This window comes from Schizophyllum commune, assembly GCF_000143185.2.
Source record: "Schizophyllum commune H4-8 unplaced genomic scaffold SCHCOscaffold_2, whole genome shotgun sequence".
NCBI lineage: Eukaryota > Fungi > Basidiomycota > Agaricomycetes > Agaricales > Schizophyllaceae > Schizophyllum > Schizophyllum commune.
Genome location: NW_026089539.1, coordinates 3691650 through 3716536, shown reverse-complemented (window position 1 = coordinate 3716536; position 24887 = coordinate 3691650). Strand labels below are relative to the sequence as shown.

General features: G+C 57.2%; 16 protein-coding genes across 16 annotated transcripts; 6 read left to right on the top strand and 10 right to left on the bottom strand.

The window, feature by feature from the left end:
• Positions 1-280: 280 nt before the first annotated feature.
• On the bottom strand, positions 281-864 carry SCHCODRAFT_02613540 (uncharacterized protein). Its single transcript, XM_003038316.3, has 3 exons — positions 653-864; positions 544-596; positions 281-477 (listed from the first exon to the last, which is right to left on the bottom strand). Exons 1-3 carry the CDS (start codon positions 812-814, stop codon positions 408-410), a joined length of 285 nt encoding a protein of 94 aa, XP_003038362.1. The 5' UTR covers positions 815-864; the 3' UTR covers positions 281-407.
• Positions 865-1115: 251 nt separating this feature from the next.
• Positions 1116-1780, bottom strand: SCHCODRAFT_02613532 (uncharacterized protein). Its single transcript, XM_050344607.1, has 3 exons — positions 1647-1780; positions 1218-1593; positions 1116-1170 (listed from the first exon to the last, which is right to left on the bottom strand). The coding sequence occupies exons 1-2, from the start codon at positions 1746-1748 to the stop codon at positions 1366-1368; spliced, it is 330 nt and encodes a 109-aa protein (XP_050202534.1). The 5' UTR covers positions 1749-1780; the 3' UTR covers positions 1116-1170; positions 1218-1365.
• Positions 1738-2256, top strand: SCHCODRAFT_02613526 (uncharacterized protein). Its single transcript, XM_003036959.3, has 3 exons — positions 1738-1921; positions 1968-2029; positions 2080-2256. The coding sequence occupies exons 1-3, from the start codon at positions 1781-1783 to the stop codon at positions 2147-2149; spliced, it is 273 nt and encodes a 90-aa protein (XP_003037005.1). The 5' UTR covers positions 1738-1780; the 3' UTR covers positions 2150-2256.
• Positions 2257-2871: 615 nt separating this feature from the next.
• SCHCODRAFT_02488466 (uncharacterized protein) lies at positions 2872-3087 on the bottom strand (the record flags this gene model as incomplete). Its single annotated transcript, XM_050342895.1, has 1 exon — positions 2872-3087. The coding sequence occupies one exon, from the start codon at positions 3085-3087 to the stop codon at positions 2872-2874; it is 216 nt and encodes a 71-aa protein (XP_050202533.1).
• Positions 3088-3873: 786 nt separating this feature from the next.
• Positions 3874-6114, top strand: SCHCODRAFT_02613522 (Fip1-domain-containing protein). The gene is made up of 9 exons (XM_050344606.1): positions 3874-3905; positions 3962-4011; positions 4139-4148; positions 4197-4383; positions 4431-4480; positions 4531-4580; positions 4636-5655; positions 5714-5885; positions 5936-6114. Coding segments are annotated over exons 1-9 (1605 nt in total). The 5' UTR covers positions 3874-3903; the 3' UTR covers positions 6000-6114.
• A 606-nt stretch (positions 6115-6720) lies between these two features.
• Positions 6721-8285, bottom strand: SCHCODRAFT_02486737 (RabGAP/TBC; the record flags this gene model as incomplete). The annotated part of the gene is made up of 2 exons (XM_003038317.1): positions 6721-7354; positions 7405-8285. 2 exons carry the CDS (start codon positions 8283-8285, stop codon positions 6721-6723), a joined length of 1515 nt encoding a protein of 504 aa, XP_003038363.1.
• A 1080-nt stretch (positions 8286-9365) lies between these two features.
• On the bottom strand, positions 9366-11359 carry SCHCODRAFT_02613515 (ribonuclease H-like protein). The gene is made up of 6 exons (XM_050344605.1): positions 11134-11359; positions 10699-11073; positions 10593-10647; positions 10458-10542; positions 9761-10410; positions 9366-9712 (listed from the first exon to the last, which is right to left on the bottom strand). The coding sequence occupies exons 1-6, from the start codon at positions 11196-11198 to the stop codon at positions 9656-9658; spliced, it is 1287 nt and encodes a 428-aa protein (XP_050202531.1). The 5' UTR covers positions 11199-11359; the 3' UTR covers positions 9366-9655.
• A 126-nt stretch (positions 11360-11485) lies between these two features.
• On the bottom strand, positions 11486-12006 carry SCHCODRAFT_02531367 (uncharacterized protein). Its single transcript, XM_050343544.1, has 3 exons — positions 11835-12006; positions 11717-11778; positions 11486-11661 (listed from the first exon to the last, which is right to left on the bottom strand). The coding sequence occupies exons 1-3, from the start codon at positions 11973-11975 to the stop codon at positions 11592-11594; spliced, it is 273 nt and encodes a 90-aa protein (XP_050202530.1). The 5' UTR covers positions 11976-12006; the 3' UTR covers positions 11486-11591.
• Positions 12007-12351: 345 nt separating this feature from the next.
• SCHCODRAFT_02597182 (uncharacterized protein) lies at positions 12352-13680 on the bottom strand (the record flags this gene model as incomplete). Its single annotated transcript, XM_050344025.1, has 5 exons — positions 12352-12453; positions 12511-12574; positions 12614-12708; positions 12915-13077; positions 13532-13680. The coding sequence occupies 5 exons, from the start codon at positions 13678-13680 to the stop codon at positions 12352-12354; spliced, it is 573 nt and encodes a 190-aa protein (XP_050202529.1).
• SCHCODRAFT_02745057 (uncharacterized protein) lies at positions 13315-15327 on the top strand. Its single transcript, XM_003036961.3, has 4 exons — positions 13315-13816; positions 14694-14834; positions 14886-14938; positions 14996-15327. Exons 1-4 carry the CDS (start codon positions 13634-13636, stop codon positions 15063-15065), a joined length of 447 nt encoding a protein of 148 aa, XP_003037007.1. The 5' UTR covers positions 13315-13633; the 3' UTR covers positions 15066-15327.
• Positions 15328-15453: 126 nt separating this feature from the next.
• SCHCODRAFT_02176878 (uncharacterized protein) lies at positions 15454-16270 on the bottom strand. The gene is made up of 3 exons (XM_003038319.3): positions 15860-16270; positions 15721-15782; positions 15454-15662 (listed from the first exon to the last, which is right to left on the bottom strand). Exons 1-3 carry the CDS (start codon positions 15995-15997, stop codon positions 15593-15595), a joined length of 270 nt encoding a protein of 89 aa, XP_003038365.1. The 5' UTR covers positions 15998-16270; the 3' UTR covers positions 15454-15592.
• Positions 16271-16647: 377 nt separating this feature from the next.
• SCHCODRAFT_02685035 (uncharacterized protein) lies at positions 16648-18260 on the top strand (the record flags this gene model as incomplete). The annotated part of the gene is made up of 5 exons (XM_050346772.1): positions 16648-16950; positions 17000-17052; positions 17107-17146; positions 17355-17784; positions 17944-18260. Exons 1-5 carry the CDS (start codon positions 16789-16791, stop codon positions 18258-18260), a joined length of 1002 nt encoding a protein of 333 aa, XP_050202528.1. The 5' UTR covers positions 16648-16788.
• A 933-nt stretch (positions 18261-19193) lies between these two features.
• SCHCODRAFT_02567907 (uncharacterized protein) lies at positions 19194-20438 on the bottom strand. Its single transcript, XM_003038320.3, has 3 exons — positions 19803-20438; positions 19617-19751; positions 19194-19564 (listed from the first exon to the last, which is right to left on the bottom strand). Exons 1-3 carry the CDS (start codon positions 20313-20315, stop codon positions 19337-19339), a joined length of 876 nt encoding a protein of 291 aa, XP_003038366.1. The 5' UTR covers positions 20316-20438; the 3' UTR covers positions 19194-19336.
• Positions 20439-20819: 381 nt separating this feature from the next.
• On the top strand, positions 20820-21778 carry SCHCODRAFT_02697371 (uncharacterized protein; the record flags this gene model as incomplete). Its single annotated transcript, XM_003036963.2, has 3 exons — positions 20820-21368; positions 21422-21559; positions 21608-21778. The coding sequence occupies 3 exons, from the start codon at positions 20820-20822 to the stop codon at positions 21776-21778; spliced, it is 858 nt and encodes a 285-aa protein (XP_003037009.1).
• Positions 21779-22162: 384 nt separating this feature from the next.
• On the top strand, positions 22163-23166 carry SCHCODRAFT_02745052 (uncharacterized protein; the record flags this gene model as incomplete). Its single annotated transcript, XM_003036964.2, has 3 exons — positions 22163-22715; positions 22770-22904; positions 22957-23166. The coding sequence occupies exons 1-3, from the start codon at positions 22194-22196 to the stop codon at positions 23164-23166; spliced, it is 867 nt and encodes a 288-aa protein (XP_003037010.1). The 5' UTR covers positions 22163-22193.
• A 506-nt stretch (positions 23167-23672) lies between these two features.
• SCHCODRAFT_02488562 (uncharacterized protein) lies at positions 23673-24170 on the bottom strand (the record flags this gene model as incomplete). The annotated part of the gene is made up of 1 exon (XM_003038321.2): positions 23673-24170. The coding sequence occupies one exon, from the start codon at positions 24168-24170 to the stop codon at positions 23673-23675; it is 498 nt and encodes a 165-aa protein (XP_003038367.1).
• Positions 24171-24887: the final 717 nt, after the last annotated feature.

The window sequence follows — 24887 nt, the reverse complement described above, 5'->3', positions numbered from 1 at the left end:
CGACAAACTTTCTGGCTTGAATTTCCCATTCCTGAAGTACCGTATCTCTATTCGATTGCCGGTGTTGTTGAGGAAAGTCCATAAGATCGGCATCTGCCGCACGTCCTTTGATGGCGCCAGATCAAATGTGACTCTTGTCCCATTCTGTCACCACAGCGAGTGCAGCCCATGCCTGTAAGCGGCGAAGACCGTTGAAAAATCGAGGAATCCATGAACGAAGCTTCTCAGCGTACTACGCAGACTGAGCAGAACACGCATAGTGACTCTCCGAAGAGAATTGCGTCGCGGAAAATATAGAGTATACTCGCATACATCCCTCGTTCTTACTGCAGCCTCCCTCTGACCCCACTTCCCCCGCCGTTACTGATGGAGAGCACCATTTGTCTCCTCCTAATTTCCTCGGCCCTTTAGCAAGTACCCTGGTTGTCGATCTCGATGCGCTTGCCGTCGGGCACCGAGTTGATGTTGTAGTTGTACCTGCACGATCCCGAGGTGAGCAGCCCAGCTCAGCGCGGCTTCGGGCAAGCATCGTTCGCAACTCACCAGATGTAGTGCCCGTTGAAAGAGTAGCCGTAGTTGATGCGGATGCGGTCGCACTGTGTGGGCGTTAACACTGGACTCTACATGCGACGAGACTCGAAGAAGTGCTCACCCTCGTCTCGAGATGGCAGCCGTCGGCACCGCCGCCGGGCGGGCAGTTGATGAGGTTCTGCGGGTTGGTGGGGTCGGTGACGAGCGCCTCGAGCTCGGTGGCGTTCTTGGCGACGGCGAGGCCGCTGAGGAAGGCGAGGGCGATGGCGAACGAGAAGCGCATCTTGTCGACGGTTTGGGTGAGTTGGTAAGTGCCGGTGAGTGTTGTTGGACTTGCAAAGAATGCTGAAGCTGACCTCCTTTCGCCTTAGCTTATATACTGATTCTGATTGGCCTTGTTTGTTGGTGAGTTCATGTTCGTGCTGACGATGCTGACCAGACCGGGGTGCAGGTGCGTCGTTTCCCCCTTCTTCTTTGAAATGAAGCGCGAACTCCTCGGCAGCTAGGTCTCGGAAATGACGGGCACATCCTCGCGAAGCATTCATTATGCGATGAAGAAGGCGACCAGTACGGGGATGACTTCGTGCGAGGCAATGCCTGACCATGCGAGGCGCGACGCTTGACTCTCGCCGAAGCACAGTATGAGTCTGACACTAAAGGACTCCTCCCGCTTGCTGACGGTTTAGAGAGCACGAGGAGTGGTCAGGTGCCTTTTATGGCCACCCATCTGTCCAATAATAGTTCCTCTTGGATACCTTCCTTCAAGCCGCTAACGGTAGGATTTCTTTGGCTGATGAGATATTCTAGTTGCCGCCATAGGCGTTTTCACGCCGCTCATGAGTCGATAGACTTGGTCAGCGGGGACAAGAAGATGCCCGATGTTGCAGGCCTTCGCTGAAGGGCTTTTGCCGTCTCATGCCCGACGCACTTACCCGGGGCCCTATATGCCAGTAAGGTCTCATATGCTAGCCACTGAGCAGCTGAGTATCGAGATTCGAGATAGGAATCGGCGTGCCTGTCAGGGATCCTCGACGAGAACTGCATCGGGCGTGTAAGCACTGGGTAAGCAGCCCGTGAACCCCGATCTCGCTTCCCGATAATGACGGCTCGATCAGGAAGACGGTTAGCCGTTCGTGCGCCTGCTGGACAACATTGAGAAACAATGGGCATATAAGAGCTGGTCTGGGATTCACCTCTACAGCAGCTTTTTGCAGCATCTTCGCCTTCGCCTTCGACTACGCAACTCGACATGCGTTCTTTCACTACCATCTCCTTCGCCCTGCTCTCTCTCGCTGGCTTCGCAACTGCGATCCGCAACCCCAACAACCCTGCGGACCCCATCAACTGCCCTCCCAGCGGCGGCGCAGACAAGTGCTCGAAGGAGACCACTGTGAGTGCTTTGTCTCGAGACATAGCAGCGTCGTAATATCCCCCAGTGCAACAATCGCATTCGTCTCAACTATGGCTCGCGCCAGCAGGGGCACTACATCTGGTACCTGTGAGTGCTGCGCTGTTTACCTCGTTGACTAGAGACTTACTAGATTGTAGGAACGACTACGATCCGAACAACCTTCCGCAGGGCATCATCATCACGACGGATACTGTGGGCACCTGTTAAGGAGAGGAGCAGAGACTGCCTATGTCGAGGCAGCATATGTAGTCGAAGGAGGCCGCTAACGTTGGTTTTCAGTACCAATGAAATTCTGTTGGGGTGATTGAGGGCGTAGTGCGAAGAGTGATTTGAGTTTGTCTTCCTCGGCACCTGCCGGAGTCGGGCCGCCTCCCTGACGAGCGCAGCTCGCGCGTTCACCTCTCCTATAATCGTAGCCATCGCGATTCGTTTCTGTGATACTGTGGCCTCTCGATCGTCAGTTGCATTCGACGTCAAGCAAGGATCGGCATTTGCCGATCGTCCTTAGGGCCTTGGCTTCGGACTCAAAAGCGGCGCTCATGTTTGGACCGCGGCCACCCTTTACCCTAAATGCTGAGGCATCGTCGCCCAGTCACTGCATATAGTGACTAGTGCTCGGCCTTATAAGGCTCATAGCAGACACGGCGTAGAAATACAGCAAATACTGCCACAGGAAAGGGTAGTACAAAAAGACGAAGAGCGGACAGCGCGTAAACTAGAACCATAAATCATATAAATAAGCATGCAATTGTCCTGGATCGCACAGCGATGATGAAGTCGTAGGTACGGAGGTCGTAGTCGTGGAAGTGTCCGTGATGTCATGGCCGTACGGCTGCGCTCAGAGCAGCAGCGATGGCGAAGTAGCTCTCGGCAGAGGGCAGAGGGTGCGAGCGGCGTGGCGCAGCTGTCATACAAGGTAACAGCGCAGTCTACGCCTTCGCGCTCTTCGAGCGTTTGGGCCACATGGAGGTCGTGAGCGACGACGACGAACGCGAGCGCCCCGTGGACGCGGACGACGGCGTCGAGCCCGTCGCCAGTGCGGCGTACATGGTATACATCTCGCGCGGCGGCTGGTGGAAGGGGCTGAACGCGTGTGGCGAGGTCGTGCCCGAGGGGAACAGGCCGATCGAGGGGAAGTTGGTCATGATGGCGGATGAGGTGGAATGGGAGGATTGGGTAGGGTGTTGAGTGTCGACGGGATTAGGCTCAAGCGCGGATGATGGTGGGGCGCGAGCACGGGTGAGTCGAGCAGAGTGGGATGAGTTTATGCAGAGACCAGGTCGACGAGACGAGTTGGCTTCGGGTGATTCAAGAAAAGCGGGCGCGGCGAGGAAAGAATGTCGTGGGCGGGCGGCGGCGGTTATGCGCGCCGAGAGTGTTGAGAGGAAGTAACAAAAGAAGAGTGAGAAGAAGAGACGCGCAGCCTGGCGCTTAGATAGAACTACAATGCACGAGGGTGGTGCGAGAGGAAAGGCAGTGGGGGGAGAGCGTTAGAGGACAGGCACTTTAATAAAGCCAGGGAGTACAGTGCGGAGTAATCGTGCCATACAATAAGGAGTACTTTTTATTGTGCGGAAGAGCTGCTTGACAGGCGGATCTGGGACGTATATCGGCGCAGCATCACGCTCTTCGGGTGGGCTCGACCAGAGAACAATAAGCTAGTCACCTGAGTTCGTCCTAGTTCGTCGAAAACAAGAGAATTGGGGTGTACACGAGGGATGTAAGAGCGCATGGCTCTTGGCGCCCGCTTGCAAGTATGCGTCGTCGCGCAAAGACAAGACCGATAACTTCCTGATGAAGGAAGGAGGAGAAAGCCATGCAAGAATCAAACATGTCAACAGAAGTTCAAAAACGTGCTTCCGGTCCGATGTGCCGTTGCTCCCACGCCCCTAAGACGCGATCGCGCGCGTGTATTCCACTTGTCTTCATCCCTCAATAGCGCTCTGCATACCTGGATCACAATGTCAGAATTTCTTCCATATCCATATGTCTGAAAACGGAATCTTATGGCTTCCTCAGGGATGAAGAAGATGAATTCTTGTACGGACCTTCCACGACAAGTGCGCCTGGTAAGCAGCGTTTCCACCCTGGGTTCGGTTCAGTGAGCCTCATGAAGTGCCCCTCTTCCTTGTCTCTTCTTTCGGCATAATAAAACGTCCTGACCGATGCTATGATATGCTTACTCAATGCTTACAGCCCCACCACCGTGAGTGAAGTCCACAAAGAAGTATCTCAGACGCTGAAGCCGTCCCAGTGCCGCACCTGCAAGCGCCGCTCCCAGCAACAATGTCGTTGCGAAGCTCGAAGCGGAGGCAGATGCTCAAGAAGAAGCCACTCCAGGACTCGACGGAACGCCAGGACTGGACGCGCCACAGCAAGATGCGCAAGAAGCACAGTCCCGCGAGGACAGTGACGAGGAGATGGACAGCGAGGACGAGGATGTGCGTTGAGATTCTTCTGCAATTGCATTCATACTGACTACGTGCAGGATGTAGAAATCATCATGGAAGCGCCGGTGCCACGGTCGCTGGATCTGAGGTGTGTTCGCTCCATCTTCATTCGAGGCAGCAATTAACGACATTTACCAGACAACAAAACCGAGGAAGGTCATACGTGAACCCAGCTGCCAACAGGAGCAGTACGTCTCCACAGACAACCTCTACTTCCTTTGTTCTTTTGTTGAAGCCCCACAGCACCCACAGGCCAGAATCCCTCCCTCACCACCGAGTACCAACCCATACAACGCGGGGCCACCACACCATCCACTCAGCCCCCTGCCCCTCAACCGATCCCTCAATCATCATCTACACCCGCACCCTCCGCAAGCGCCCAACCAACCGCTACCACCCCCGCGCAGCCCAAAGACGAACCTAAAGATGACGGCGTTGACCCGAACACACTTCCCCCTGCCACCCGAGCTGACTCCCAGCCCGAAATCGACCCCGGCGCAGTCGGCATCTTCGAGGGCCGCCCCATCATCGACCTCGACCTCGCCGCGCTCGCCGACAAGCCCTGGCGCCGCCCGGGCGCGGACCTCTCCGACTGGTTCAACTACGGCTTCGACGAGATCAGCTGGGAGGCGTACTGCTACCGCCGGCGCGACCTCGGCGAGCTCGCGGACGTGCTCAAGGCGAACGTGCTCAACTTCAGCGGCATGCCCGAGGACCAGCTCACGCAGCTGCCGCCGGAGGTCCGGCAGATGGTCATGACGGGGACGAACGCGCTCATGAACAACGCGGCCGCGGGCGGGGGCATGATGCCGAACGCGGGGATGATGATGGACATGGGCGGGATGATGGATATGGGGATGGGAGGCGGGGGTATGGGAGGGATGGGCGGTGGGGGCATGGGCGGTATGGGCGGCATGCCGATGGACCAGCAGCAGCAGCAGGGCGCGGCGCCGAAGCAGGAGTTCGAGGGCATGGAGGGCGGCATGGGATACGGGATGGGGATGGGCATGGGCGAGTACGGCATGCAGGACCAGCAGCAGATGCAGCAGCAGATGGGCGGGCAGATGACGCCCCAGATGACGGGGCAGATGAACCCGCAGATGCAGCAGCAAATGGGTGGGCAGATGCCTTTCCAGGGTATGGAGGGCCCGTCCCAGAGTCCGCCAGTACCAGCCGCAGGGCGTGGGGGACCGCCGCCTTTCCGCGGACGTGGATCGTTGCGCGGACGCGGAGGGTTCGCGGGTCGCGGGCGTGGTGCTCATGGTGCGCGATCCTTATTTCTTCATTCTCTAATGCACAACTGGCTAAGATCGCACATCAGTGCCAACACCTCCCGTCCGCTCAACCTCGCCTTTGCCACCCAACGTCCCAACCGGCCCCCGCAACCAAAACAAGTACAAAGACCGGGACAACAACGCCCAGTCTGTCGACGGCCTCGATTATGGCGGCGGCGCCTCCGCCCGCACGCAAAGTCGCGAGCCAGACGAGAGGGCGTAAGTCACCCAACATCATGTCTGCGTACACCTGTATTAATTTTCGCAAGTTACAGGAAGCGCCGAGCGTCCCCGAACTACGACGACTCTCGCAGCTCTTCCAAGAGGCGGTAGACTCACTGTAATTGCTTGTGCTGTACCTTACACCCGATGTCATCTTGGTGCCCTGCAAGCCTGATCTTCGCCTGGTCAACTAAGCTCCCACGACGCTGCCTATGAACCCGTTGCTCGAATAACCAGGATCAGTTGGTAAATTACAGATTGCCAATGCGTGGTGAAAGCAACTATGCGGATCATAAATAAGGTAGACCGATGGCAGAGAAGAGAGGAGAAGAAAAAAGAGACGAGCTATGTATGCGCCGGAAGAGCGAGCTATGCGACTATTGCTAGTAACGACCGATGATGATTTGTCCACCGTTGAGAGTTTGTCCAAGCGGGGAGCGTAAGGAGCGAGGGAGCGAGTACGACTGCGACGGTTGTGTGGGTGTATGGGTGTATGGGGCGACGATGTGTACGGGTGTACGGATGCGATGGTGAGTGTACGAGGCGGTGGTGTGGGCGGGTACATTCATGTGTATGCAACAGACAGCGGGTTGCAGGAGGAAGGTGAGGATGAGATGCGTGCGGCGGGGATGAGGAGCGCGGACACGGGAGGATATTTTGGGTGGAGCGGCATGCAGGGATGAGGGAAGCACTACTATCCAGAGGACTGCGATTAGTATAAGTGGATAATGATACGGCGGACGTGGTCGTCGTGTCTCGTGGCAGCGGGTCGTCAAGTCGTCAACAGAAAGGGCAAGGGGAAAGACAGGATCAGGTCGCAAAGGATCCTCGCCTATAGCAGCGCGGTCGCGTCCTTGCCCTCCTTGACCAGGCCCGCCCACGTCCGCCTCCACTCCGCCATGCTCTGTCGCAGCTTTGTGTCCGCGAGCATCTTGGACATCCAGTTCAGCAGCGCGTCCTCGTCCTCGGGGACGAAAAACGAAGAGAGTAGCGAGAGGATGCTTTCGAAGGAAGCCCCGGGCGCGACGATGTGATCCCGGAATACGCGCACGACGGCTGCAGCAAGAATCACCCACACGTCACGCCCCTCTAGCAGCCAGCAGTCCCAAAGGCGGAGCACCGTCTGGAAGGGGAGGCTGGTGACGAAGAGGGTGATGTACCATTTGGTGGCGTAGGCGGTCGTGCCAACGCCCTTGTCGCGGAGCGCGGCGTAGACGTCGGGCATGGTGGTCTGCATGATGCGCTCCTGGACGTAGATAGCCTCGAGCAGGCCAGGGAAGCCGGGCGCGAACATGGAGTGCAACGAGTACGCAGGTGACGAGTGCATGAAACAAAGCAGGGTGTAGACGGTGGATGGAGGGAGGTGGAGGAGTAGTGTTGATGCTATGGGGCCCATGCCTTGAACGTAGCCACATGTATCGCAGTACAGCGAGAATGAGTGGAGGACGTGGAACAGTGCTCTTTGACTGGGGAGTGTGTTAGGCTTTGGACTAGCACTACTTGCAGACACACGTACCCAAAGCCATATCGTGTCTTGAACATAACGTGTCCACCAATCGTCCTTGGCACATCCAAATCGATCTGAATGTCGTAGGACGACGGCTGCTCGAGCTTCTCCAGGTAAACCGACTGCAATCTCTTCATCTCGGCCTCCACCTGCCGCTCGCCCCCGAACCCAGGATGACCTTCGCCCAGACCAGCCTTGCATACAGCCCTCCGCACGAGAATGACCCAAGTCGCGCTTCTCCACCGATCAGGGACACCCTTGTACACGCGCCGCTTCAGCTTCTTCTCGGAGACGCCCTCGCGAATGCCCCAGGTCTCGATGTTCCCGCCCTCGTCGCGTGTGAGCGGGACGACCATACGACCCCATTTCTCTAGCCGAGGCACCTCCTTCGTCAAGGGCTGCGGGGGTGGTAATGATGACAGTGAGGGTGGTGCTGGAGGCGGGGGTGCGTTGTTGTTCTTCGAGGCAGCAGCGAAGGCCGATGGTGCGGAGCCCGCATCCACGGTCGCGGGCGCGATCATCTTCAGTGGTTGCGATAGTGGCGCCGCAGGCATCTTGACGAGCCGCTCGTGCGCACCCGATTCATAGAAGCCATACCGGTCGAGCGTCTGCAGGACGGCGCGCTCCTTGTCATCGAGATCCTTCTTCTTCTCGTCGACGTCAGCGATCGCCTGCGCGGCGTCCATCTGACTGTTGCGACTGCTGCCTACACGCGCACGTGTGCGCTCGACACCCTCAACGAAGCCGTCGCCCTTCACGCCACAAAGATCGAGCAGCGCGTACGTATGTCGTACGTGGAACGCGTCCGGGTCCTCGTTCGGGTGCGGCGTTGGCGTCTTCAGGGGGCCTGAGTGCGTGAGCGAGGCGACGCTCCGGGAGAGGTTGGTCATGGCGCTCAGTGAGTGCTTGCGCGTGATGGTGGGCATGCGGGCGGCTGAATGGGGGGAGTTGGGTGCGGATGAGGAGGTCATGGAGCTCGTGCTCGGCTGGTGTGGCGACAGAAGTTCATTGGAAGGTCGAGGGGAGGGTGTGAATGACGATTCGAGCGTCGAGCCGGTGTGTGTCGGTACGGGGGACTGCTCCTCCGCAGCCGAGTTCACTGCATCGTCTGACGATGACCGTATCGTGACCTGCGGGACGAAGCCGTTCCGCTGCTGGCGCCCGTACGACGTCGGTTCCACTGAGAGCGATCCATCGGCGGAGACCATGGCCTTCGTCGACACCTCAACGACTCCATCGTATACGTCGTCCGAGTGCATACTGAGCTCGCTGATTCTGTTGCTGAGCCGCTTCGTGTACGATATCCGTGGGTTATCCGCGGACCCTGCGCCGTCCGCGTCGCCGTCTTTGCCCTCGCCGTACATGGAGTAGATGGAGAATATGGTCGTCTCAGACGATGTGGGTGCGTGATACTGGTAGGAGGAGCGGGAGGAGCGCGCGGACGCGACGGTGACCGTTGTTCGTGGGGATACCGACGACGAGCGCGGCGGGAACTTTTCGACGTCGTACGGGGTCGGCGGGACGAGAACAACTGAGGGAGCGGCCATACGGCTCAGCCGGCGCCGACGACGATGGTGGGGGGAGGAGGCAAGGAATAAAGGCGGCGGAAGCGGAGGTAAACGAGAAGGCACTCGGGTGGCGAAGTGCCGATTCCAAGTCGAGGACGCTGTGTGACGCTGTTCTGCCTTATATGCCGCTGGAACAAAGGGGCAGGCTGCAGAGAACAAAGCAGAGACAGCGACGCTCGCGAAGAATGGCGGAGCAAAGCAAAGGAATGATCCAGCGCGCCTCGAGGTCAATTGTCTCAATTACTTCATACGCCCGGCCCGAGGTTGCTCTCCGGTCTGCGCACTCACGCTCAGACCGTTTCGAGGCTCACAACAGCCCGAAAAGCACCACGAAAGAATCGCAACCGGGTTGCGAGGGTGCTGCTACCACAATTAGACTCCCCGACGGCCGCATGCCACGTCTTTTCCTCGACATTGGACTTGTCGAAATGAAGCCATCGAACGTCAAGTTGGAAGTACACACCCAGAAAAGGGTAGAGTGGCAGGAAGTAGGACAGGAAGTAGTAATCGCGGTAGCGAAGTAAAGCCAGAGTTCCGTCATGCTACATGTGCAAGGAAGCCTCCAAGACCCAACAGTCAGTCCAAAAGTATTATACAAACATTCCAAGCTAAAGCTCGGGCTGCTACCAAGACGCACCCTGGCCAACACCGAGAGATGGAATTATACCAAGTGGATCCTCGTCCAAGCGCGCCTAGTCGGATAGTTCAGCAGCTAGATCCTCGTCATCCAACAACCCCGACGCGTATGCCTGCCAGCAAGTCAGCCAGCGTCGACGCGTCAACCGCACGCCACCCACCTCAAGCTCCTGACTGGAAAGCTCGACAGCAGCCACCTTGCACGCCGTCCGCGGCGGATCAGGCGAGTTGATCTCGTTCAGCAGCTCCTCCTCATCGTCCACGAAGCAGCCCTCAAAGTCCGCTATGTTCACCTCCTCGGGCGACACCATCTTCCCCGGCGACAGCACTTGCCTCGTCGGCGTCTGCGGCGCGCGCATTGGCGTCTCGGGCGCCTTCGCCAACGTTGGCGAGTCCCACGCCTGGTGCTGCCCGCTACTGCGCCGCTGCCCACTCGAATCCACGCGTTGGAACTTCGTCCGCGAGTCCGGGGTACCCGGCGTCCCCGCAACCTCTACCGGCGCGCGCCTCTTCTCGGCGATCTTCTCTTCCACCGCAGCGATTCGCGCGCGCACATCGCGCTCCAGTTGCTCCCAGTTGCGCTCGCCTTCGACGGGATTGCTATACCCTGCCACGGCGAGCCGGTCCGCACCTTCGTTGCCGGGGACGCCGGAGTGCCCTCGTACGTGCTCAAGGCGGACCTTGTGCCCGAGGCGGGAGCGGAACTCGAGAAGGCTGTCGATATACTTGATGAGACCGACATTGAGCACGGGTTCGCCGTTGGCTTTGCGCCAACCGCGATTTCGCCAGTTGGGGATCCAATCGCGGAAGCCTGAGGTGGATGAGCGAGGGAATACCATGGAAATGGAGGAGACCTACACTGGATGGAGTACTTGGAGTCAGTCATGATCTTGAGTGGTCTGTCTCGTTTGTAGGGGAATGTTTCGAGGACGCGGGCTATGGCCTGCACATTCGTTAGCATCTTAGGATGACGAGCATAAATACAGCACTCACGATGAGCTCAGCACGATTGTTGGTTTGGTCCCCAGGACATCTTTCCGACATATTCCTGTAGCACCCAGTCATTAAGCGCCCCCGCGAACTATAACTCCTCGCGCACCTCTCATCACCCACCCCATACCACACGCCCACACCCGCCAGGGAGCCCGGTCTCCCATTCCCCGAGCACGCCCCATCCGTGTAGACCACATCCCACTCGCCCTCACTCCCAGTCTCCGCCTGCATCTCCGACGCCGGCCGCTTCCCCACCGCTTTCGAGGTGCTCGGAGCCGCTGCATTCGGTGTGCTCGGCATCACCGCAGGCTTGAACTTGCTGGGTCCCGGCGTTTGCACAATAGGTGATGCTGAAGCGGGGGCTGGAGTGGCAGGCCCACCGCCGGGACCGTACTGAACGAATTTCTCCGCCTCAGCGCGGGAGAAGAACGCCCTGTAGCGCGCTCCCGGGAAGTTCTTGACTTGAACCTCGCAGTCCGTCCTGAGGGGAAATGCATCTCAGCTAATCATTCCTGCGCGTGTAGACTACACCGCGACGCACCACGTCTCGAATACGCCAGTTTGGGATCCCTTGTGCACCGCGTAGAACTTGGTCCGCTTCGACATCTGAATCTGATCGACGAGTATGGTGGTGCTGGCTTGCGTCTTCTCGTCTTCTATAAGAGTCCCTTGATAGACGGTTGTGTTGCTGCTATATACACGGGAGATATGAGGCGGGCGCAGAGCGCGCCAGATGCGTATCGCGGCGGCCACGATGATGGGAGAGGATAAGCGCGCGAGTCGCGCTGGGGAATCGGAACCGCTCAATTCACGAGTGATCACGGGATCTCGGCAGGTTCCGACGAAGTTGAACTTCGGCCTCCACTCATTCGACTGGTTACGGCGTTCGTATCCTGATCTCGAGATCCTCCAAAATATTTGTGCAGCACGTTCATGATAACAACTTCATCTGACTATATATGCCCACTGCACAATCTATAGCGGCTTCTGCCCGACTCCTTAACAGGTTCCTACGGTGTCCGTCGTGATGATGATGCCCTGCGGGAGGTTGTTCGGGTCGTAGTTGTTCCTACCATGAGAGTAAGTCTCTCGTCAACAAACGAAGTAAGCAGCGCAGTACTCACAAGTACCAGATGTAGTGCCCCTGCTGGCGCGACCCATAGTTGATACGGATGCGATTGTTGCACTGAGAATTGGTTCAGCAATCACAATCATGATTATTTTTCCGACTGTCGCACTCACCCTGGTCTCCTTCGAGCACTTGTCTGCGCCGCCGCTGGGAGGGCAGTTGATGGGGTCCGCGGGGTTGTTGGGGTTGCGAATCGCAGCTGCGAAACCAGCGAGGGAGAGCAAGGCGAGGGAGATGGCGGTGAAAGCATGCATGTCGAGTTCAGCAGCTAACGGCGGGAATGCTGTAGCTAGCTGCTCTGTTGGCGAGGTCCAGGTCAGCTTTTATATGCCTATTGTTTTGCAATGTTGTACAACAGGCGCACAAACCGCGAAACGAATGTTTAATCAGGCCGCCATTATCGGGCAGTGGGATCGGGGTTCACGGGCTGCTTACCCAGTGCTCACACCCCCCGATGCAGTTCTCATCGAGGATCCCTGACAGAGACGCCGATTCCTATCTCGATCCTCAATACTCAGGTGCTCGCTGACTGGAATACTATGAGACCTTGCTGGCATATAGGACCCCGGGTAAGTGCATCGGGCATGAGACGGAAGAGCCTCTGCGCCGAAAGCCTTCGACATCGGGCGCCTATTTCTTCCCTTCTGACCAGGTCTGTGGGTCGGTGAGCGGCGTGAAGACGCCCATGGCGGCAGCTAGAAGTGCTGATCTGTCGGATATTCTCGCCATTAGCTGAGAAGGTATCCAAGGGGATCTAACGTCGGACAGATGGGTGGCCATAAGACGCACCTGACTACTCCTCGAGACCTCGATATTGTGGACAGGGAATGAGTCCTGGGGAGTTCGACACACTCTATGCTCTGGTGCAAGTCAAGCACTGCATCTCACATACTTAAACAGCGCCTTGTACGAAGTCATCCCCGTCCTCGTCGCGTTCTTCATCGCGTAATCGGTTGTCCTCGAGGATGCGCCCCTCATTTCCGAGCTCTAGACGCCGAGGAGATCATACTTTATTCAAAAGAGGAAGGTGGAAACAGCGCACCTACACCCTGGTCCAGTCAGCATTGTCAGCACCAACATCGACTCACAAGCAAACAGGACCAAAAGGATCGAATATAAAAGCCGAGGGGGCTGCAGGTCGGCTTCAGCATCTACTTCAGCCAAATAGCACTCGCTACCGTTGCCCATCTCACCTGAACACCATGCGTCTTTCCATTGCCGTCTTCGTCGCCTTCCTCAGCGGTCTTCATCACCAAAAACACCCCCGCGGCCAAGCCGCTTGAGACCGTTTGAAAATTTGGCAGCTCCTGAAGGCGCTTGAACACTCTTGAGCCTGCTTGAGCCCACTTGAAAGTGCTTGAGGATTTTGGGTCCCATGTCAAGTGTACTCAAGAGGACTGATGGATCTTTGACTACTCACAAGCACCTTCAATCATGGTCTGACTTATTATATTGCATTGGCTCTAAGTACAGTAACCACAAGTAAATAAGGAATTAGTAGAGCATACTCAAGAGGGAAGGGAAGACAGTGGGCCTTCTGTGATAATACAAGTGAATTAACATATTATTACTCTAGAGAGAACTGCATGAGAGCAAGGAGTGAGACCACGCAAACGGGAGAGGCGAGGGCGGCAACAACGGCCGCGCCACTGGACGAGGCGAAGGTCGGCGGGTCGGGCCGGCCTTCCAAAAATCACGTGACTGGCCGGAAATGTTCCGCCCGCAGTCACTTTTCGTCTTGTCTTCGTTGATCACCACTTGTCCGCTCGACGCGCGTCAGCCGCCAGGCCGCGCGCTGTCCTTAGCTCACATCCTCTCGACATTGCTACCGCCTCCACCGCTGCCACCTCTGCTTCGCCACGGCTGACGCGCCCAATGACGCGTCACCAAGGCGACCGCCAATGCAGGTCGCATGCCGGCCACATCGCTGTTGCCGTCATCCCCCGTCCTCACCACCATCCACGTCTACACTGCCGCGCGTCTTCTGGGCGCAGGTGCTATATTCACGCCCACCTCAGCTGCCGCGCGCGCGAGGGCCGATCGCCGGGTGACGTGGCGTGTCCAGGTCGACGCGTGTGTCTACGCGAGAAGTTCGGTACGTCCGGCCTGGCTGGGCTTGCATACACCCGCTGACCGGCCATACACTGTTTCGTCACGCGCGGGCGTGCGAGGACTGGGTGAGCGGGTCGCCGCGCGTGCAGCGGCTCGGGACGGAGCGGAGAGATGCCCGGCAACGCGCAGGACAGCGCGGGGCACGACGTCCGCTCAAGTGTGCCACCCGGCGAGTGCCATGCATCCTGGGCATTTACCTGGGGTGTGCGCCTCGACGGCAGGCGCGCGCGCGCGCGGCCTCGGCGCAAGCTCGGCATTTGCCGAGTGGCGAGCTTTTGAGCCCGCGCCAGCATACGATACGAGGAGCATCGCAGGTACGTGTTCGAGTTCAGGACGTGCTGATGGGTGCGGAAGGTGCAGGCGAGACGTTGAGAGCCTGAGCGGCCCAGACAGGCATTGCGGCATTGGGATGCGCGTGACGACGAGGGTGGGGCGGGCGGTGGATGCGTGGATGAGCGCGGGAATGTGCGCAACTGATGCGCAGTTACCTGGGACATGCTGGATGTGGCGGGACGTGCGCGCGACGGTTCGGGAAGGCAGTCGTCGCAACCACGTGCTGCGATGCTGGGGAGGGAGTGCTCGGGGAGACCTAGCAATGTAGTTCTTTAGCATAGTATGGATTGTCAATTAGTGACTGATCAATAAGAAGCAAATTTAGTGACCTGCCAAGTGAATGTAGTGATTGTGAAAAGTCAGATTTGAAGCAGCTTGACAGTGCTTGGCTGAACTCAAGCCAACTCAAGCGGGTTCAAGGATGAGTCAAGTGTCTTGAGAGTGTTTGATATCAGGCAATAACTTTTGAAGCTCTTGAGTGTTTGAGACGCTTGAGCCCGCTTGAGCCCAGCTGAGTCTGCTTCCAGCCCCGGACCACTTTTCCTGATGTTGTCGCCGCCGAGAACGCCACCGAGCTCGAGGCGCTCGTCACCGACCCCACCAACCCGCAGAACCTCATCAACTGCCCGCCTGGCGGCGGCGCGGACGGCTGCCATCTCGAGACGAGGGTGAGTTTCCCGTGATGAATACACGCCGAAGTCAGCGTTGATGCCCCACAGTGCGACCGCATCCGCATCAACTACGGCTACAGGTTCAATGGACACTACATCTGGTAAGTTGTGGACGCTCGGTCTCGCTGGAGTTTCTTGCTCACCTCGAGGTCGTGTAGGTACAACTACAACATCAACTCGGTGCCCGACGGCAAGCGCATCGAGATCGACAACCAGGGGACTTGTTGAGAGGCTGAAGTGCCGAGGAATCCGTTGAGGAGCTGGACGGAGCCGACATCGAGCAATGTCGTGAGGTGGAAAGGATGTCGACGAAGTGCTTCAGATTGCGGAATCGAAAGATATACATATTCTTTGAGGTGCAGATACTGGTGGATCAATGAGAGAGGATCCGCGCGCGCTCATCCCGTATTCATGAGCAAACGAAACAACCAGTCGTCGACTCTTTCGAGCTCCTCAGCGCTCACGCAGAATTGTTACCCAGGCCGCCGTGACAGAGCGGGACAGGTCACATTTGTTTCCGATTCAGATCTCATTCGCCGGCCATCAGAGAGCGTGCGGCATATGCCGATTTCATGAGCGTTGACCCATGAATACTGTACTCCAGAAATGCAGAGTCATCACAAACGAGTCAATGAAGTAGAGGGCAGATCTTTCGACACAATAGCGCCTCAAAGTACAAGCATAAATATCAGGTCACCATCTGAGGCCCGCTTCGTAATCCCATCGACCTCCTCTCAGCCATCATATCAAGCCTCTCAGCAGGTCCCAACAGTGTCGGTGGTAATGGTGATACCCTGAGGAAGGTTGTTGGGGTCATAGTCGTTCCTGGATAGGCCATGAGCATACAAGGAAACCGAGAACCGTCAAGAGCAAGTGTACGCACAAGTACCAGATGTAGTGTCCCTTCTCGGTCTGGCCGTAGTTGATACGGATGCGGTTGTTGCACTGAAGGGCGTCGAGTCAGTCAAGAAGACCCATGCATCCCACAAGAAGTCACGGAAATTGCCACAAAGTCCACTCACCGAAGTCTCCTTCGAGCACAGGTCCGCGCCGCCACTGGGCGGGCAGTTGATGGGGTCCTGAGGGTTGTCCGGGTTGCGGATCGCGGCGGCGAAGGCAGCGAGGGACACGAGAGCGGCGATGGGGGTGAAGGCGCGCATTGTGGTCGTGAAAAGGTTGCTGAGGGTAAGAGTGTGGATGGGACTGCTGGTCTGGAGTCCGAGGCTGATGCAAAAGGTAGGGAAGCGAGACTAGCGTCCTTTTATATGAGGGAAGCCTGTGGGCGCAGCGGTGCTCTTCGTCAGCCAAGACGCTCACCAGTCAGCGCCCGCTTGCTGGAGGCGAGGCCGCTGAGCTCGGACAGCTGTGTTGGGGACTGTGGAGCCTCTTGAACGCGCGAGGGAGTTTCATTGGAGGTAATTTGCGCTGGGCCTTCCATTGTGGCAGAGTCAGCTCTGTCTGAGCATTCAACGAGCGCACTGAACACAAAAGGAGGTAACAAACAATAGTAAATAATCTCCTCATGAAACTTCATTCCGACATAGGATATCGATCCCTGTTCAAGCGAGCGGTGCGCAACGCCACCAATCGCTCGCTGCGAAGCACGAGCTCCACAACGATCACGTTACAGGCAGGCGTGTTGTAGGCCTTGGCGTTCGACGCGCCCTCCATGCGTCGTCGAGAGACAAATGCGTCCGTACTCCTCGGGTTTGGGCAGTTGACGAGGATCAAGCGAGCTATCCAGCTGACCCTCTCATGCTGTGGCGAGCAGTGAGCGCTCTGTGGAGCCAACATAGCCGTGCCGACTCATGCTTACCATGCCTTGACGCGAGTGAGCGAGCAAAGGTTGGACGAGCTGGTATAAAAGCTGAGCAGAGAAGTCTCATATCTTCAGCACTCACTTCCGTCCCCCGACGACACTCACCACCTCATATTGATCCTCTCAGTCACGATGCGCTTGTCCCTCGCTGTCGCCCCCGCCCTCTTCTTCGGCTTCGCTGCCGCCGCGGTCACCAACGCTGAGAAGCGCGACGTGACGGACCCGACGAACCCGCAGAACCTCATCAACTGCCCGCCAGGCGGTGGCGCAGACGGCTGCCACCTCGAGACGACGGTAAGCGGTTTGCAGGAGGTGTTCAGAGGCAATGCTAACGACGCATTAGTGCGACCGCATCCGTATCAACTACGGCTACTCATTCAACGGGCACTACATCTGGTAAGCTTCGCGCTCTTGATTGATTCTAAGCGTCGCAGACTCACCTCTCGCCAGGTACAACTACAACACGGACGATGTGCCCGATGGCAAGCACGTCGACATCGACAACGAGGGGACTTGCTGAAGGACTCACGAGGTGCACGAGATGGACCGTATTTATATTGCTGCACAAGCGAGATGTATTTAAGATGAATGCATGATGTCTTCATCGATGTTGACGAGTCGTGAGCGAGGCAGAGAAGTCAAGTTCAAGGAAGGTGGTCATGGTGGTCGGCAGCGAGAGATCAGTACTTCCTCGCCAGCTTCATGAAGGAAGTTGGCTTAGGAAAGTCGAAGTCGAAGTTCGTCGACACGGGAGTTGGAAGGTCCGTGGGCCAGGGAATGGGTTCCTCGCTCTCGATGAGGGGCCTCTCGGGCGACGCGGCACCCTCCTCCGGGACGCTTCTGACCGGCAACCCCGCCCCCGCCACTATTCCACCAACACCACCAGCGACACCTCCAACCACGGGCAAGCCGCCTACCACGTCGGTGGGCCCACCCGCGCCGCCTCCAAGTCCGCTGGTGACACCCCCAAGCCCGGCGGTGACGCCGCCGAGAACACCTGTAACGCCTCCAAGTCCGCCGCCACCAAGCTGACGCTTGCCAGCAACGGCTGGCAGCCCCGCTCCTCCAGCAGCGCCCTCGACACTGCTAACTATACCGCCAGCAACGGGAAGGCTGGCGACCACGCCAGTGAGACCGCTTGCGCCCCCAACCGTGCCGATGATACCGTCCAGCTGACGCTTGGCAGCCACGGTTGCAGGAGCGTCATGTTCGGCAGCCGAGCGCGCCTCAGCCTCGCCCTCGGCGGGCTGCGTCTCGGGAACGACGTCCAGTGCTGACGGCGACGAGGCTCCTCCAAGTCCGCCGGTGATCCCACCCAAGATAGGGTCGACGATAGGAAGACCACCAAGGAGTTGCCGCTCCGCAATGACCTCAATCTCGCGCTTGAGGGGAACGGCAGGGACGAGGCCCTCGACCGCGCCAGCGGCACCCGCAACCGCACCGACGGCCCCTGCCACCTCTGTGACAGAGCCAGCAACGGCGGTGACCTCGCCAGTCACGGCGTCGATTTGGCGTTTGCCGATGACGGCGTGCCCGCAGGTAGACAGAGAGCGGTTGCAGTAATCGAAGGCTTCTACAACGAGACCCCCGTCGTTCACCTATAGGAAAGGGAGTGAGTCATTACAATGAACAAGCGCTAGGAAGGACGCACGTCGTATGGGCAGGCATATTCATTGGCCCGTTGAGAAGCACTGCTAGAGTAGCTGGTAATAGGGTCAATTACTTGGCAAGGGCGAGCTTTGAGGTTACGACGTACGTGCAGAGCACATTCCCGCGGTGCACTTCCGCATCGGCGAGATGGCCGCCGCGCACATCACGCTGAGGGCAATCATGAGTGCCGCAGACGCGGCCGTGAACACCGACCGAGACGGCAGCGACATAAGCAAGGAGGTAGAGGACTTTGCTGCCAGACATGATGTTGTTCTGAGGGCCTCGGTATGGAGGTGTTGGGGAGAGCCCCAAGAGCGTGGGCGGTCTTATAGTTGTCGCTGTACCGTCAGAAGCAAATCTAGGCCAGCTGAACCGAGCAGAATGCACGCGGGAGGCTGCGCCTCTGTCGAACTAAGGTGGCGGTGGGGAGGTTCTCGGTATCATGTAGTCAACACTTGACCGACAGGAGGCGTACTTCCTCTTCGCATCAGCGCGGTAGTTCCTAAGGAAGTTCATTGACTTGAGGCTACTATTCGCGAAGAGAGGTAAATCAGACTATACAGCTCCAACTGTACGTTGATGGGGCGAAGATAGCCTGGTCTTTTGCAGCTAGTCCTGTTCAAAAGGATCGTAGAATGAGCAGGGCCCTGAATTTGAGCTGGAGAAACGAATAGATCGGCAGGCCACCAATCAGCATGGCGGTGAGAGACAACGTGGAGGGAGATCGCGACTGCCTCTTGCAGATATATCGGAGAATGCCGAGGGCATCTGCCCCGCCGCGGAATATTCGGCGATGTCTTCCCTGCAGTCAAATCAGTGAGAATACTCAACCCATTCTACCCATCTGTACATTCAATACATGCAAGACTAATCTCGTGGCCAAAGCCAGCAGATTTCACAGTCAACAACCCTTTCCACAAATCCGCGGTTCAGCCCCAGCCTAAGGCGAGTATGTATCGAGCCATTTGAGGCATGAGGAGGTATATAAAGCGACATGAAGCCGGTTTGTAGAACAATAGACATTCACAGATTAGAGGACATCCTCATAATCGAAGGGATCCACCCTTTCTCGCTCGTCGTCCTTGAGTCCTGGCGGGATTGACATGGAATGTACGAAGGCAGTCAATGCCTGCGCCGCGTGGTTGTCCTCGAATCCCATATCATCGCATACACAGCGTACGATCCTCTCGACCTGGCTGGCGAACCTGCACGCTCTGACCTGGTTTATTTCGCCAGAATTTGAAGCGCGTTCCCTATCCTGTACACCCTGTTCATTGAAAGGACAGGATGGAGAACCTGTAGGCACTCACATATAATAAAGACATGGTACCACCGTATGTTATGGGGTCCTTGAAGTCGCGAAAATGCGGGTCAACCTCGAGACAGGCGAACATGGCCTCAAACCGCATAGCTGAGTCCAGCCTGTCGATGTAGTAAGGCCTGAGCTGAAAGCTCGCTGAGTAAATGTCCTTGCACATGATCACGATCCGACTCACTGCATACTTCGTATCAACTGTGAGGGCAAGATTGAGGTGTAGTTGAAAATTCTTGGGTAGTTCTTCGAGCAGCCACTCGAGGGTGAAGCCAAGCTCCATGAACCACGTTTGACGGTTCTTCAGGCCCGCCGAGCCGCACATCAATTCCTCGAAAGGTTTCGGTAACCGTCTCCTCCGTGCGTCCTCGAAGACTCTGTAGTGCTTGTACCAGTAGCCCGAGAGCGCGCGCATGAGCTGATGACTGGTCTGCGTGAATGCCTTGTCTGCATTGACAGTGGCGTCGCTGGTAACTCCATCGGTAATGTGTTTGGCTCGCCAGGCACAACACGGGTCGACAAAGCGAGTCCATTGGACGCTAAGCGCGAGCACTGCATTTAGCTGGAAGCCGTCGATCACGTTGTGCGATGATAGGGCGGTCGCTTGATCCTGAAAATACAGCAGCCACAGCATCACGTCCCGAGCGTCAGTTAGTAGTGCATAGGGTGCCGGAGTACGACGATTGATTTTAGCCATTTCGGGAGAGCGGTGGAACGGTGGGCGGCTGAGAGCGAGGGTTGGCCTGTCTTTGAACGAGGCTACTAAATAGTCATGCCTTTGTGTTCAAAGCGCTGGTCCAATCGGACAGAGCATAGCATGCACCTTTGAATGTAACGGTTGCCGTTTGTGACCTGCTCCGGTAGCGCACCTGCATTTGACTCAAGCGAGCCGTGCGCGGTCCTAGCACCGTGAATTTGGCGCCCTGCGACGCGTATCTGCATCGATTTATCCAAAGAAGGTCTACACCTTCGCCGTGGGTGTACTTCATCGACGATGCCACGATTGTCGAGCTATCTTGCAGCGTATATTGACCCTAATGAGTGGCAATGGTAAACAAAGGACAACGAACAAAAGCGCCACTTAATTCATTGACCCTCCGCGCGACACATGCATTGTACTGCGGTGGCCATCGCAGGCCTTTGCTCATATAAACACCGAAGGCCGCGAGCAGCGCCACACCACTCTCACCTTTCGTCTTCGATGGCCTCCTCCCCGACGTCCGAAGTGCAGCGCTTCTTTGCCTTTCCTCCGGGTACTAACAGCGCGACCGCGGCAGACGACATTGAGGCCTACGGAGAAAATGTGGCGATCATAAACGAGTGGCAACGCCGCCACTTTCAGCCTCGGATCGACAGGTTGAAGCCTCCCACGGACGGTGCTTGGATAATCGACCGCTACTTTGCACGAGAAGTCCTTTGTCTATCGCGTGACTGGTATCTCTTTGACTGCGTCGTCTGCGAAGACGAACTCCCGCCTTTGACGCAGGAAGCCTTCGAGGAGAGGGGCCGTTCGCTCCTCGAGAAGCTGGGCGAATACTGGAAGCGGTACTCGCGTGGCATGGAGACATGGAGGACGAGATGGACTTTTGATTTCACTGTCGACGACGAGACCGAACATAAACTGAGGATGTGGTGTCTTGTCGAGAGGCTAGACATGTATCAGTTGAAGAAGATCCTCACGGACGAGGAAGAGACTAGCCTGTGGCGCGTTTTTCGCATGGGTTTGTTCCACTGCGTTCAGGGAAGATGGGTGAGTGCGTATGTTCCCGCGTGTCTTTGTCACTCACCTCGCTCGCGTTCTAGCCCTCGAGATATTTCCGAGAAATGCAACATTGGGAATATCGTTTTCTCGCCATGTCCCGGTGTTTGTGGCCCGATATGCTCCACCTCGGGTACATCGGGGATCCAGTGACGCTAGGCGGTGCGATGGCCTGCTATAACGTATGTGTCCTCCAACCTGCGACAAACCGCTAACAAGAGTCTTTTCAGATGAATCAGTACAAGATGGATGACTCTCACCAACGCCTCGCGTACTACGCAGACAATGTGTCGAACATCTTCCAGTTCGTCAACAAGCACGCATGGGAGCCTGTCGAAGCCAAAGCGTCACAGGCGATTAGCGCCTTCCTGATCTACACTACAGAGAGCCAAGTAGAGTGATACGTTGAAGGGCATAAGACTTAAACAGTTTGTGAACAGGATACCATGACAAAGCGGTTGCGTGACGTACCCTATACGCATGTCCATCGACAAGTGCGATTTGATGGCAACATGGCCAAGAGCGGAGGCGGGTCATAGCGCCGGATTTGAATGTATGGTATACCATTGAAGGATAAACTGCATGCGATGAGACAGGGCCCCAGCTCTTACCGTTCATGGCTATGCGTAAGTTGTAATCAGCAAGGTGGTCCAAGCACCAGGAGAAAGCGAACACACGCCTTTGTCGGACACAGTCCTTGTGTTTGTGTCGTCGGAGTTCAACATGCGTGATACGTGGGCTTGCCTATATATCTGGCACTAGAGACAGATCAACGGTGCAGTCGTCTCTGCTCCTCGCGCGAACCATCCTGCAACGATGGACGGTGACTTCCTGCCCGCGCGCCCACAGTATGTCATCTCGGCGGCTGACACTGACAAGCGCGTCACCGACGTGGCGCATTACAACGAGTGGATGGACTATCTGGCCCCTCGGCTCCAGCAGTTCAGGAATCAACGTTACGCCTGCGATAACCTTGCGCTGCGCGATCTCCTCCAGCTCGTGCATGACTTGGCCGTTTTCTCAAACGAGGACCGAGGCGACGAACTTCCGAAGGAGCTCTGGGAGCACTATAGCCATCTCCAGTACGGGATAGTCGTGAGGCTCACCGAGTTCTGGAGAAGGTATTACCTAGGGATGGAGAAGCCAATAGCGAGTAAACTCTGGAATTATCGTCTCGACGACGATACCGAGGAAACGATGGCAGCATGGCTCTGGAGCGCGAACGTCGACCCGAAGCATTTGAAGGCAAGACTTGTCACCGACGCAGTGGGCGAAAGAAACTGGGAGTTCTTCCGAACCGCTTTATGGCATTGCGTGTCAAAGGAGGGCATCAGATTCGTCAGTGATACCATACTCGCATTTCTTGACAGCACACTTACCTCTCTCTAATAGCCCAGTCCAAAGTTTCGGAAGCTTTCACTGTGGCAATATCGCTTCTCGCTGTCGAACTGCTTGAATCCCGAAGATCCAGGCTGGGATCATATATCCGATCCAGTAACATTGGGAGGCGCTTATGCTGAGCACACCGTAAGTTTACGATGATTCTGAAAGCACAACATAGTCTGACGACGATGCCCAGAAGCCTGAATTCCTGGAGTCAGCTAATGCAGCACGCCGTTTGGGTTACCTAGAAGAAGCCGTGAATTTCTTCATCCGGTACGCCGACGAGCACAAATGGGAGCCGGTAAAGTTCTCTGCAGTGCAGGCCATAGGCATATTCCTCGAGAAACTCCCATTCGAATTTAGTTATCCGGAGGACAAGCTGCCGTCTCAGATGAGGTGTCGCTAATATCTTCCATTACATTATACTGATCCAAATGAGCATGCACCGCTGACGCATTACTGATCACCTACCATGCTATGTTACAGACATAATCACTGGTCATTCAGCTCGTCACGAGAGTGCAATCCCAACATCAGCTGCGAAAGAGATGGTGATGGTCCAAAGCAAGGTTAGTGGCGTGAGAAACGGGGCTATCTGCCCCTGATCCTGGTCGTGTCCGCCCGCTATGGCCAAGGGAGTGCCAGGTCCTCGCCACTGTAGATCACGATAATTGAGAATACATTGAATACACTGCACCTGCGGTGCGATATCATTAGTGAATCTGCTACCGACTAAGTAGTGTACCCAGGCGAATAGACTTTACACACCACGGAGGTATATACGCAGTCCGTGGAAGGGCAGCGACGCTGCAGCGCGCACACAAGGAAAGGAAGGACGAAAGCGCGTGCGCGAGGGGATAGTAATAAGTAGTACAGAGTCCGTCCACTATTGCCGCCGTATACACGAGTACATCACCGGGCGTACGCGCTCGGCGGGCCCTCGTCCTTGTGTTTCTTCCTCCCCAGGCTCCGCAAGGGGGCCGTCAGGCTCAACTTCCGCGTCGCGCGCTTGAAGCCGGAACCCGAGCTGCTTGTCGTCGAGGTGCTCGTCGCGCCCACGCTCGCATGACTGTGCGCCGGGCCTACGAGCGGGGCAGTGGCATCCTGCGAGCGCGCTGTCTCGCTCGACGCAGCGCGGATGTCCAGCACCAAATCATCCGGGAAAGCGTGCCCATTGGTGTGCGTGTGGTGATTATGAGGTAGGGATGGCACAGGAGGAAGAGGTCGGTCCAGCTCGCGGTGCTTCGTGCCTGCTCCGCCGGCGGTCGCTGGTCTTCTCGGCGATTCGCCAGGCGGCGGGCCCTTCGACTTGTCCTTGTGCTTCAAGGGCTTCAAGTTGGACAGCGACTGCTTGTGGAACGTGCGCGACGGCGACTCAGGCGAGGTAGGGGGTGAAACGAGCGACGACATGCGCGGTGGCGGCTGGTGAGTATATACAGGTGGTGGTGGATTATGATTACGTTCCCGGTCCCTTTGCGAGGAGCCGGAGGACAGGCTGTGTTGCCCAGATAGCGAGCCCGCCGAAGAGGTCGCTGACCGCATGGCGTTGCCCCCAGCTTGAGGCATCTCGGAGGGTGACTTCGACCGCTTACCCGCCCCCAACGCGTCAAAGGCACTCTCGTCCATAAAGCCCGCGTCGGACCCTCGCCTTGTCTTCGCTCGTGGAGCAGCATTCCAGAACCAGTTGGACGAGTTGGGCGGGGTTTCCGAGCTTGGCAGGGTAGCATACGCCGTCTCTGGCCGCTTCTGCTTCTCTTCGCCTGGCTGGTGACTCCGGCGCTTGCCAAACCACGTACTTGTCTTTCGCGTCGGCTCCTTCAGGACATGCTCCTTATGCTTGCCATTCTCCAGCTTTGTTGGCGGGCGAGGCTGGGGCTGGGGCGAGGTGGGCGTGTTGTCGACCTTCGTGAGGGTCGGCAAGGCCGCAGTCTGCGACTCCAGAGCATGCGAGTCAACCGTCTCTTCCTCCTCGTCGCCCTCGTCCTCGTGCGCGGTTTCCCGAGAAGGCGACATGGCAGGTACTGGCGGCGGAGGTGGTGGTACGCCGGCATCAGCTAACGAGGGTCGCCGGACAACTCCAGTGCTCGTACTTGGCCGCGGCTGACTAGACGGCGCTCGCCGCAGCGT

Excerpts from the sequence above, each read along its gene's own strand:
- SCHCODRAFT_02613540 (XM_003038316.3), bottom strand. The coding sequence starts at position 814 with ATGCGCTTCTCGTTCGCCATCGCCCTCGCCTTCCTCAGCGGCCTCGCC. Across the intron at positions 597-652 it reads GCTGCCATCTCGAGACGAGG|TGCGACCGCATCCGCATCAA; the intron begins GTGAGCACTTCT and ends ACGCCCACACAG. Across the intron at positions 478-543 it reads TTCAACGGGCACTACATCTG|GTACAACTACAACATCAACT; the intron begins GTGAGTTGCGAA and ends GGGATCGTGCAG.
- SCHCODRAFT_02613532 (XM_050344607.1), bottom strand. The coding sequence starts at position 1,748 with ATGCTGCAAAAAGCTGCTGTAGAGGTGAATCCCAGACCAGCTCTTATA. Across the intron at positions 1,594-1,646 it reads ACGAACGGCTAACCGTCTTC|CCAGTGCTTACACGCCCGAT; the intron begins CTGATCGAGCCG and ends CGGGCTGCTTAC.
- SCHCODRAFT_02613526 (XM_003036959.3), top strand. The coding sequence starts at position 1,781 with ATGCGTTCTTTCACTACCATCTCCTTCGCCCTGCTCTCTCTCGCTGGC. Across the intron at positions 1,922-1,967 it reads AGTGCTCGAAGGAGACCACT|TGCAACAATCGCATTCGTCT; the intron begins GTGAGTGCTTTG and ends AATATCCCCCAG. Across the intron at positions 2,030-2,079 it reads GGGCACTACATCTGGTACCT|GAACGACTACGATCCGAACA; the intron begins GTGAGTGCTGCG and ends ACTAGATTGTAG.
- SCHCODRAFT_02613522 (XM_050344606.1), top strand. Across the intron at positions 4,384-4,430 it reads TGGACAGCGAGGACGAGGAT|GATGTAGAAATCATCATGGA; the intron begins GTGCGTTGAGAT and ends GACTACGTGCAG. Across the intron at positions 5,886-5,935 it reads CGCGAGCCAGACGAGAGGGC|TTACAGGAAGCGCCGAGCGT; the intron begins GTAAGTCACCCA and ends AATTTTCGCAAG.
- SCHCODRAFT_02613515 (XM_050344605.1), bottom strand. The coding sequence starts at position 11,198 with ATGTCGAAGCGGACCAAGTTCTACGCGGTGCACAAGGGATCCCAAACT. Across the intron at positions 10,648-10,698 it reads TATGGGGTGGGTGATGAGAG|GAATATGTCGGAAAGATGTC; the intron begins GTGCGCGAGGAG and ends TGGGTGCTACAG. Across the intron at positions 10,543-10,592 it reads ACAATCGTGCTGAGCTCATC|GCCATAGCCCGCGTCCTCGA; the intron begins GTGAGTGCTGTA and ends ACGAATGTGCAG.
- SCHCODRAFT_02531367 (XM_050343544.1), bottom strand. The coding sequence starts at position 11,975 with ATGCATGCTTTCACCGCCATCTCCCTCGCCTTGCTCTCCCTCGCTGGT. Across the intron at positions 11,779-11,834 it reads AGTGCTCGAAGGAGACCAGG|TGCAACAATCGCATCCGTAT; the intron begins GTGAGTGCGACA and ends ACCAATTCTCAG. Across the intron at positions 11,662-11,716 it reads GGGCACTACATCTGGTACTT|GAACAACTACGACCCGAACA; the intron begins GTGAGTACTGCG and ends CTCTCATGGTAG.
- SCHCODRAFT_02745057 (XM_003036961.3), top strand. The coding sequence starts at position 13,634 with ATGCCGGCCACATCGCTGTTGCCGTCATCCCCCGTCCTCACCACCATC. Across the intron at positions 13,817-14,693 it reads GTGTCTACGCGAGAAGTTCG|CCCCGGACCACTTTTCCTGA; the intron begins GTACGTCCGGCC and ends GTCTGCTTCCAG. Across the intron at positions 14,835-14,885 it reads GCTGCCATCTCGAGACGAGG|TGCGACCGCATCCGCATCAA; the intron begins GTGAGTTTCCCG and ends GATGCCCCACAG.
- SCHCODRAFT_02176878 (XM_003038319.3), bottom strand. The coding sequence starts at position 15,997 with ATGCGCGCCTTCACCCCCATCGCCGCTCTCGTGTCCCTCGCTGCCTTC. Across the intron at positions 15,783-15,859 it reads TGTGCTCGAAGGAGACTTCG|TGCAACAACCGCATCCGTAT; the intron begins GTGAGTGGACTT and ends GACGCCCTTCAG. Across the intron at positions 15,663-15,720 it reads GGACACTACATCTGGTACTT|GAACGACTATGACCCCAACA; the intron begins GTGCGTACACTT and ends TGGCCTATCCAG.
- SCHCODRAFT_02567907 (XM_003038320.3), bottom strand. The coding sequence starts at position 20,315 with ATGGCTAAAATCAATCGTCGTACTCCGGCACCCTATGCACTACTAACT. Across the intron at positions 19,752-19,802 it reads CAGTTGATACGAAGTATGCA|CTCAGGCCTTACTACATCGA; the intron begins GTGAGTCGGATC and ends GCGAGCTTTCAG. Across the intron at positions 19,565-19,616 it reads GTACCATGTCTTTATTATAT|GATAGGGAACGCGCTTCAAA; the intron begins GTGAGTGCCTAC and ends CAGGGTGTACAG.